General features: G+C 39.5%; 3 protein-coding genes across 4 annotated transcripts in view; 2 read left to right on the top strand and 1 right to left on the bottom strand.

Annotated features, from left to right (window-relative positions):
* Positions 1 to 5911, top strand: part of LOC146479692 (uncharacterized) — a 36555-nt gene extending 30644 nt beyond the window's left edge. The window contains exon 3 of the transcript XR_014864870.1: positions 5746 to 5911. The gene's annotated coding sequence lies outside the window, so the exon portion shown is untranslated. The remainder of the gene's footprint in view (positions 1 to 5745) is intronic.
* LOC146479689 (uncharacterized) overlaps positions 1 to 10732 on the top strand; it is a 132884-nt gene that overhangs the window by 47228 nt on the left and 74924 nt on the right. The gene's annotated exons all lie outside the window — the stretch shown is intronic.
* The window catches only part of LOC146479691 (uncharacterized), a 33634-nt gene continuing 23807 nt past the window's right edge, over positions 906 to 10732 (bottom strand). For both annotated transcript variants that reach the window (XM_085110534.1, XM_085110533.1), the window contains exons 10-15: positions 9067 to 9147; positions 8561 to 8683; positions 6152 to 6262; positions 5266 to 5382; positions 3648 to 3755; positions 906 to 2867 (exon numbers count right to left, since the gene is read on the bottom strand). In XM_085110534.1, coding sequence (XP_084966660.1) covers positions 2626 to 2867; positions 3648 to 3755; positions 5266 to 5382; positions 6152 to 6262; positions 8561 to 8683; positions 9067 to 9147 — 782 coding nt within the window. In that variant the 3' untranslated portion in view covers positions 906 to 2625. The remainder of the gene's footprint in view (positions 2868 to 3647; positions 3756 to 5265; positions 5383 to 6151; positions 6263 to 8560; positions 8684 to 9066; positions 9148 to 10732) is intronic.

Here is a 10732-nt window from a genome sequence, read left to right as displayed (position 1 = left end):
CAAATATAAATAAAAAAAGTTATTTAAATAAAGTGTGCATAATATTGCACTTATAGAAAAACTCGAGCAGGCACCTTGGTGAAAGTTCCATTTTACATTTTTGTTTGCAAAATTTTTCTTCGGCGTTGAACTGGTTTGTTATATAGCTTGTTGTAAGAAATTAAACTTTGAAAGGCGACTATAGGTTCCCTGGCTAAGTTACAACAATATATATTAATATTAAGGACCAGTAAAATCATCTTTCCAGTATATTAAGTTTCGTATTTAAACATTGAAAATTTATAGAAAGATGACAGCGGATTCCGGATATTTTCCCCATTAATTGAAGCATTGTGTTTCACACCGCGTTTGACACCACGCCAGGTACATATATATAGTAGGAAGGCAACTTTGAAAGGGTCTATTGATAATTAATTCAGTAAATTTTGAAAAAAAATTAAATTCAACGGAACATCAGAAAAATCGAAAAAGCTGTGAATAAAACTACCTTATCTAGTAACGGTAATTTCTCTTTGCAGTCAGGATAAAATAGGACAGCAACATCCATGCGGCAGGTGAATATCTCAAAATATATCAGTCGAATATTAAATCAAATTGACAAAGTACGGCGCCCTGTTTTCCTTTTTCGCTCTACGTTTTTCGCCGCTGATCGAAGACAAAGCTAGGCGCAGAAAACGGTCATCCATGTTGAAATACGATTATTTTGCCTCACAGGATAAATACAGATCATAACAAGAAGGTTGGCTTTCTCCTATCATAGTCTAATCAATGAAATCAGTAATTACTATAGCGTTTCAAAGCTTTTCATATCTATTTTTCTGAGCATGTCGATTAAGGTAAACGATGAATGGCAAAATAAATATGATTAAAGTTTGTTCGGTTAAAGCAAAAAAAGTTAGAAGGTTTTGCGGTAGGAAATAAAAATTATTTGAATGTGGATCAATGAAAAAGGTGTCACAAACAATATGCTAATAAGGCGTCTTTATCTGGAAGACCGTTGGATTTGTTTTCTTTAATATTTAACATGCTTAGGATTTGCCGATTAACATGCATATTTCCGATAAAATCTTCTAGAATCGTCTGTTTATTGCCAATATTTAAATTCTCCAAGTTGGAGATTTTTTGCCGCCGTTAAATTATCGAAAAAGCAAATAAAATCTGGAAGTCATCTTACGATATTGTCAGTACGAAAAGAACTCCTTAATTTTGTCGAAATTAATTTTAACAAGGAATTAAAACTTCGGTTCAGAAGATGAACCACGTATGAAACCAATTGGCAGTAGAAACTCGATATAATATTCAGTAAACAGCAGTAAAATTCTAGTTTATTCAAAATTGTCGCTAACCGGGCTATACCTAATCAAACGAAATCCCTGCTTCAGTTTTATAAACTAAAACAGCTGGTTGTAGCTTTTCGTTTCCCTTTATTGTAAAAGAAAAATTGGCGTTTCGGCTTTTTGCACAGGGTCATGCAAATTCAAAAGCATCTGTGGCCCAATTTACTGGGCAGGCGTGCTTTGGCCGGCGAGCTTCATTCGCGTGTGTAGCGGCCATCTTGGGTTCAAAACGGTAAGGACTAGGGCGAGTGAAGGGTTAAACCATTTTTATAATAGGCCATTTCCGAGTGGCTTTGAACCTTATTATGAAAGCGAGGCTAAGTGCAAAGCTTTGGTGTGAAAATTAATTTTGTTTCCATATGAATGAAAACTACTTTTCATCTACTAACCATGTAGGAAGCCTCGCCTTCAAAATGAGGTTCAAAGCAAGTCAGAAATGGCCTATTGGTTTAACATGGAGCCTCTACTTGTAGTTAGTAGGGACTTTAAGAAACCACAACGGCAACACCAACGAAAACGTCGCTAAAAGATATAAGTTCGCATTACTTGTACTACTTCGCGATTATTCCAATTCGTTCAGCTTGTACAATGTGGCCGAACTATCCAGTAACAGAACAGGTGGAAACGGCGTTCAAGTTGAGACAGAGATTGGAAAATTCACCGCCATGTGCTCACGTTCTCCACAAAACCTTGAATTTGGTTATTTTACGTTGTTGTTTGGCCTAGCACGGTGGAGAAATGTACCGAAATTCATAACGCACGTGCAGGGCCTTTGTTTTTCTCTTTATATCGTATTGTTTTGTGACGTTCTCGTTGGCGTCGCCGTAGTAGCTTCTTAAACTCCCTAGTGTCACAAGACGAATCCCAGCATGGGAGAACGCGTGTAACTGAAAGTCATTATTGATTTTGGCGTGTGGTTTAGGTTGATGGCCCTCCATGGCCAAGTAATGCGTGCAACATACATCATTCGTGCAACGTTTCACTCAATAATGTTGTGTTGAAAATTGACATTGCTTGAGTATCCTTGCAAGTACGTTTCTTGTCAAAAAGTAGAAGTGAGGTCTGCTCTGTTATTGTTATAATTTTAACTTTTTTATAAGTAGCTTTAATTATTAAAATTTCCTGTTAATTTTTAACTTTTCGTCAGTTTTCCATATTTACCAAGCACGGAAAGAAGAAACACCCACACCTTTGGGTGTGGCTGTCACGTGGTAAAATATATTTTTCGTTACAGCGTCCTTGTTGTTACACTTCCCAAGAAATTATGCCGTCTTGATTGTAAGAAAGTTCACCCTCGTTTGAGCGTCGCCACTATTTTAAATGATGAATCTGACCCTTTGCTCAAATCAGCAAACGTACAGGTAGCTCGATCTGCTGGTTCGCAAATTCTCTTGATTGTGTCAAACTTCTCTCCAGCAGGGCAGTCCACGTGCCTTGTGACGCCATGCGAACACGCTATATAAGCCTGGCAGGTTGAGGGGGCCTGGTAATTACCGTCTGATTTTCCACCGCAAAATAAAGCTTCTGACACTAAAGGGGACGGGTAGGATAAAACTCTTGAGAATAACGTCCGCAACAGATATGTTTCATTTAGTTACAGTTAATAGAGAGAGAACTGCAGTGTTCTCATTGCCTTATTTTCTTGTGTGTTGTGTGAGGAATAATTTGACGCTGAGCGGTATGATGAGATACGGTATCTTTAGCAACCCGCCCCTCGAAATATGTGGACAATATAAACTATAGAGCAAAGAGAATGAGCAGGGATGGTGCAGTGGTGAGAGACCTCGTCTCCCACCAATGTGGCTTAGGTTCGATTCTCAGCTCTGTGTCATATGTGAGCGGTTGAGTTTGTTTTTGGTTCTCGTCCTTGCTCCGAGAGGTTTTTCTCAAGGTACTCCGGCTTTCCCCTCTCCTCAAAACCTAACATTTCCAAATTCCAATTAGTCAGCTTTGGACTATATATATTGACTAAATAAATGATTTATCTATTTAAGACGAGGGTTCAATTCAACTTCGAAAGAAAACTGGGAAAATACAGTAACACAAACTGCAAGGCTGATACTACGTGAAAGAGTTGACTTTGTGAGACAACAACGCGACAGAAACCGACAAAACAGGGCTGCAACCGTGGACAGCTGTTTCGTTCTTATTGGAAAATACAGTGACTATTTATATAGCTACTCCAACCACCATTAATTCTCTAGTTGTGTAGCCGAAGACATCACTATGGAAAGCTGGTTTGAATATTCTGAACTGTTACAATAACTAGTAATTGAAAGCTTTTTGATGGTTCCCTGTGAATTTACTTACATGGAACATCACAGCTTCTAGGACAATGATCTACCATCCAAGACGAGTTGGACTTCTTGCATTCACCCATCACAGACCAAGCTGGACATTCTGCGTGTCTGTCATAAGCTGTGAAGATGAATGGCATCGGAACAGTAGATTTGACGCTTTGAAAATTGGAGTCAAACCCTTAGGCCCTTAGGCCCCGTTTATATGGAGAAAAGTTCTCTCGGGTAGAAGGGTCACTCGCCTACCCGAGCTACTCTGGGCGAGCAAACTTTTCCCACATTTCCTTGCAAAACTTGGCGAACCGTTTACATGAGAAACAAAACGTTGGCTCGGCTGGAAGGGCGACCAGCCTAGCCGGGTCACCCTTTTTCGATGGTAGGCTTACTCTCCCAGCTGGGCCAACTTTTCTCCATATAAACAGTTTGGCTCGCCTAGCCGGGTTAACTCCGTCAAGGGGAGACAATCAGAACATGCACGAGCGCTTTAGTCGTGCAAATGTGTCAACTTTTTTCTCATATAAACGCTCGCTGAAGTTGACTCGGCTGGGAGGGTGACCCTCTTTCCCACGACAACTTTTCTCCTTATAAACGGGGCCTTAGCCACATTATAGAGGGGTTGAGTTGGTAGATGAGGTCCACAACTGTAAGTGATTGAAAGTTAGTGAGTTACAATAGTAATTCCCTGTGGTATCCGGTGCTTAAAGTGTGTATGACAGAATTTTTTTTATTTGCTTGATGTAATCTTCATGTTGTTCTCGTATGAAAATCGAAAAAACCCTCCTTGTAAATTTTCTTCCCCGCCACGCGTTTGAGGCGTATAAAAGTGTCAAATTTCTCTTGCCATTGGGTACAATACCGCGCAAGGCGTGAGACTGGGGATAGTAGGCTGTGACGTCAATACAGGAACGCTGGTCTCACGCCTCAGATGTTTCTTTTTTTCTGCAGAGGAAGAAAACTGTGGACGAAATTATGAATGGGATTGTTGAAGACTCAGAATGAAACAGCTGAGGAATGGAGAAACCGCGAGACTAGCTTTCCTGTCTTGACGTCATCGTGCTACTATCCCCAGTCTCCCAACTTGCGCACTATTGTACCCAACCGGAAGTGAGATCTTGACGCTTTTGTACACCTCATACACGGTGAAAAAGTTTGGCAAGGAATTATTTTTCAATTTTCTTACAAGAACAACATCAACATTTGATCAAGCAAATAAAAACAATTCTGTCATATACATTTTTAATTATGCCGTACAAGGACTGGTTCTAGCTTTTGAGCCTGGAGTGTATGAAGTCCATCCTCAAGGTGTGATCATTTGAATTAAAGTTATTAGAGAATCGTTGATGATGTCATTACTGACATTCTGCCTAATTAAAGCATATGTCAAACAACAACAAGGAACAAAACGGACATCATAAACAGTATATACTGAAAGGGCACGTCACTCTTCAGTGGTAGTCTGTGTAAATATTATGATGATTTGTTGAGTACTCTGAGAGAAAAAAAAAAGCCAGCCATACATTCTTTGTAAAATTTTGCCACTTTTCCACACACCACGAGTAAATTTTCAGAAAAGATTAAATAAATTAACTGCACTAGATATAGCTGATATAAATTATAATTATAACTCTCACCTCTGCATAAGCCACAGCTTCTTCGACAGTTTGTATTCATCCAAGTTACTCTGTCACCCAACCTGCATTGTTTGAGCACTGCCCACGAAGGACACTTTGGGTCCGTGTCTTTGCAATCTTAAAAAACAACGAGAAAAGCTGGCTTTCAAACTGACTTGCAGCCTGTGCTCCATTTGAGACGATCCAGATCGACGGCGTCCTCGGAAACTACTTCCCTTACTTGTAAATTGTCTAAAGAATGTTCGTCCTTAATTTGGTTGCCTTTTAGGTTAGAATTAAGTTGTCAATTACTTCTTAATTTAACTTCAAAGTTAACTTCAATTCAACTTAATTTAACTTCAAAGTTAACAAATTGTACTTTTTCGTGAGACACTCATTTTTTCGCTTGTTCTTTTTCCGAAGTGTTTTCTTGAATGTCGCTAATTTCTTCCGAGATCTTATCTCTAGAATGTCTTTCCTAGCAAACAATCTTTTAAATAGGACGGTGCCTACTTTTGTTACTGCGCATACGTTCTGCGCATCTCGAGATACTCGGGTTTCCTATGGGTGGTGCCTACTAATACAGGGATATTTTTGTGCGGTTTAAAACTATCCGGAGAAAGCAGAACGTGGCAAGTGCTTTTGGTATCCAAAAAGAAAATTGGGGGTTACCGATCATGTTTCAGAGATAACAGAGCTTCAATTTGGAAAGAAAACCCACCAAACATTGCTTTGTATTTTACTGCTTTTTAGAACAATTTGTTGCTTAATTATCTCTAAAAAAAAATGCATAGTTACCCCCAATTTTCTTTTGGGATTTCAATAGCCCTTGCTAAGATCTGCTTTTTCCGAAGTCATAAACCGCGCAAAAATACTTCGGTATTTGTTGGCACCGTCCTTAACTCACCTCCGCATTGATTGCAACTCTTTCTACAATTGTCCAACATCCACACTCGGTTGACTTCACATTGCGCAAAATGGGCCCACCGAGGACAGTTTGTATCTGAATCTGTACATTCTATAAAGCAGAAATTTAAAGGAATCGTTTTGTAGTTTTATTAACAGAATTGCTGAATAGTTTCTATACCAAATGTACCCACCTTCTACAGTGCAACGCACGCCCGTGTAAAGAGAAATACTTTTGTCGTTTTGTTATATACTTTTGTTTTGACATTTGCAAATCGTTTGACTTTCTAGTCTTCTCAGATAAGGAAGAAAAACCGTAGGCCCCGTCTCACAGTACTTTCACATAATCTGACTCTGTGGGACGTAAAAGTACCACTAGGGACGTCACAAATCACTGGCAGTGACCACCCCTACTGTCTATCTCAAATTCACATTCACATCAGGGAGGATTCATAACTCATTACTTCTTTAATTGTAAACTTCGCCACAAGAAGTCTAGCAAAATCCACCACACAGTGTTGTAAATTATCCCTGGACTGAAAGCCCCGAGGGGAGTGGATAATAAGGTATTTGATATTTGATATTTGATATCTATGGCGTGAGCGCAGGCGAAGCGACAGCCGGAAATAAGTCTGCCTTCGCAGGCTGGCGCAGGTGTGACTGTTTTTCAAATAGCTAAACACTGAGGATTATTCCAGTATCCACAAACATAACCAATGAGATGAAGGTTACTAGCGGTAATGGGTATATAGTATGAAGCAATAAACATCGACCTCCCACCGTCTCTGCGTTGGTTCTTCCGTAAGTAGCACAACAATCTTGGACACCCGGTTTTCGGTTGCGTTACGACAACGATAGAGCAAAACAGAATCACACTTTCTTTATGTTATCTCCGATATATCACTGTTTGATATCACGCAGTATTTATTGCGCAAGGAAGGCATTACATGCTGCATTTACAGTAGCTACTTCTGTGGGACCAGTGTGCCTTGTATTCAACGCATAAGCAAGTAATGGGGCTGACAGCTCCTCTATATTACATTTTAAAAGCTCATGCACGCTTTACGTGCCTATGTTTTAATCTAGCAGCTTGTTTTCAAGTGAGATCAACTCCTGATCCAACCCCAATTCGATGATCCATGTACATCTTCTAGGACCAAAGCCTCAAGGGAACTAAAGTTGGTTTTCTGCCACTGATTGGTTGAATTTTGAGTTTTAAGATATTTGAAGCATGCTACCCACACAATGATGTTGTGTATCATTGTCTTAGAACATGCGACGCGCCTTTAACCGTGGCCACACGACAAACTTTTTTTACAAGTTAGCCATAAAATACAAAACGACATATTTTCAATAATTCGTTGTTACGTCACTTGCCTGTTGGGCTTTGCAAGGAGGCGTGACCGTTAATCAAATTCACGTATCCTGATTGGCTTACTTGTGAAAAAAAAATTGTTGGGTGGCCACGGTAAGGTGCGTCGCGCTGTAAGAAGTTTATTGAGGATCAGGAGAAAAATACTGATGCATCGAGACTACGGCTAACATTTTCCAAAACGACATTGTTCCCAAAATCCAGTTCGTCTCGGTCGGAAATGATCGATAAAAATACATGAATATCACGCTGTGATAGTCTTTCATAATTGTTAATATATGGAATAACTTACCATCTGAAATTAAGCTTAGCCAGTGTTTGAATAGTTTTAAGTGTAATTTAAGAAAGTACCTCCTGAAAGACTTTTTACGTTAAGCTACCCCCTCACCAATTTTTAGCTAGTTTTTTTATTACTTAAACTGATTATCATTTTTAATATTTATTTATGTATTGTAAATATTGTAAATATTGTTTTAATATTAGTTCATGTATTGTAAAATTGTCACTGAAAACCCCTATGGGGAGTGTCAATAAAGTATAAATGGTATTGTATTGTATTGTATTGTATTCATCTACCAAATCTTTCATCCGCCGGTTCATACCTATAATATTTCATGTGTTTCAGTTTCATTGTTGTTGGAAGTTGTCACGGCTCAGTTACAGGTAATGAAACATGTAATTAACAACGAGCACTCTATTTCGTCCATTGCGTTGTTTATATTAGAGACGATACTTTTTGTTAGCCTCCAGTTGCGAAACGAAGGTTTGAATTGAGATCCATCTGAGAATAACGAAAATTTTCTTCTCGACAAAATGGTCAAAAGCGAACCCTGTTACCTTAATTTAACCAGTTAAGTTCCCACTAATGTCAAACATATAATTTCTCCTCACAATTACAGTCATTCGATAATTAGTATTGTATTTAGAAAACATGTTGCGCAGATACACTGGTGAGAGATTACGTAGAGACTTAAACCAAGAGAGGATGAACACCATAATAGCCTTGAGATTTTTTTACGAAGTAACTTAAATGCATACCTTTTGGTGCCTGATGATATTTACAGCTCACACAGCAGTTTGGTATCATCCAAGCTGGATTCTTTTCACACTCGCCCATGGCTGCCCACATTTCACAGCTTGACTGACTGTCCGCCTTACACACTAGCAAATGGGAGACAAAGAATAATTTTCAAGATGATGACAATTTCTAATTGCCACCGACTGTCAAGTTTCAGTCTCGTGCTTATTATGGCTATGGTCATTTAAAACGTACTGGCATGGGTCCTGGAGGGAAACGGGAAGGAGGAATCTGGGGCGGGGGAGAGGTCTTCCTAATAATAGGTTCATGGGGATGAACAGCTGGATGGGGTTGCATTTTCACGATTAGATTGAGTGTCATAGAGTCGCATTATCAATATAGGAACAAGAATGGGGTCACAAATTTTGGAAAATATTAGCCTAAAATTTTTCAAGTTTCAATCCATTTCGACCTGCACTGTCTCTGGCCAGAGGCACTAATCGACAGTAGTTTTTCTTACTCGTACCGGCTTGTGGTGCAGGCTTTGTCGGCACTGGTAAAGTTGTGGCTGGATAGCTTGTAGCGACGGTAGGATTAGTCCGAGAGGCTAGAAAATAGAGAGGATAATCCATCTGTAAATAATTGTTTACATTTTTTTACTTTTGGGAGGGGCGGTGGGGGGGGGGGGGTGAGTGATTATGTTAGGGGTGGGGCTATTGCAACTTGTTATCTTCTTAGGGGTAAAAAAAGATTCACTGTGGTAATCATCGTAATGTTGTGTTCTCAACTGCCAACTGCTTATTACTAGTTTTTTACCACAAACTTCTCGAACGTATCAATAATTCATGAAGAGAAAACAAAAGCAATCGAAACAGTGAAGGAGGTTTGGAACTGCGCATGCACACTCGGCTGAAAAATCTTACTTTGATCTTTCCGTCACTATAAAACGGTACCACAGGGAAGCATTGCTTGGAAGGATTCATTTGAATGGTCAACCACTGATTTTATCGAAAGCAAACATTGTGAAACCGATAATGTTATTTATGTCGCGACATGATGCCCGCGTGATAACCTGTTGAGGTCATAGGTGCGGGTACCAAGATTGCGTAAAGTGCAACCAATGAGGTGTTAGGGCGGTTCTGACTAGGTTTATAGTCAAGGTTCGTTGTTGAAAGCGTCTTTCCTTCTCTTGCCATCAGAGTGTTCATATCAAGAGACAAGTTTTTCCCTCACAAACCTATTCAGGCAAGTTATCACTTTGAATATTCTTGTTTTTTGTTGTAGCATTTCCCGTTTTTGGGTATTGGTGTTATTTTCGAGTAGTTTTCTTTTTCATTTGTATCGTGGCTTTTCGTGTTTTAATCCTCGGGCATTTTTTTATTCACCGCCAGCGGTCGTCTTTTATTACAAAGTATCGTCTAGCTTTTCTGACAAATTTTCACTTGGGTGATGATCTCGTTATAAGATGGCAATGGACCAGAGGAAGACCGGTAGCTAAGACTATTCAATAGCACCTTGGGGTTATTGAGTCTTTTGCCCCTGATATTGCAATTTTACAGCTCGGGACCAACGACTTGGCTTTCCTTTCTGCCGTTGGGACTAGTTCCGCGATCGAGGACCTTACTCGGTTGCTTTTTGAGTCTTACGGTGTCCAATTTATATGTGTCCGTCAGACAGCTTATCTCAAGTTAACATTTTGTTTTATCGACGGAATTGATAAGGCAATTTGGCTACCGTAAAGAGATTCAAGGACTGAAGTTTCGAGCATTAGTCCGTCCTGAGAGCGATCGATTTCTTCTGACGAAGGCCTAACGTTAGAAACGTTAGCATTCGAATCTCTGCACGGCGGCCAAATGACCTTATCAACTCTGTTGATAAAACCAAACATTCGTTTCCACTCTCCACCGACGCAGCACCACAGTTTCTTTAGAAACCAACCCTGTCATATTACCTGCTGATTTTACCAACTGCCCTATAAGTAATATATCAAACACGAGAAGAGTGTTTCCTCCGATTTCCAAACACCGAGAAGTAGGTTGGAAAAACGAGGCGCAGCCGAATTTTTTTTTAAACCAACTTCAAGGTGTTTGGAAATAGGAGGAAACACTCTTTCGAGAGTTTGATTTAGCTTCTCAAACTATTGATGATTCTTTGAGAAATTTGAAGCAAAAGTTCACAAAATTTTATGATAA

This window comes from Pavona decussata, unplaced genomic scaffold (genome assembly GCF_977016875.1).
Source record: "Pavona decussata unplaced genomic scaffold, jaPavDecu1.1 SCAFFOLD_58, whole genome shotgun sequence".
Classification (NCBI taxonomy): Eukaryota; Metazoa; Cnidaria; class Anthozoa; order Scleractinia; family Agariciidae; genus Pavona; species Pavona decussata.
This window is presented reverse-complemented; position numbering and strand designations above follow the sequence as displayed.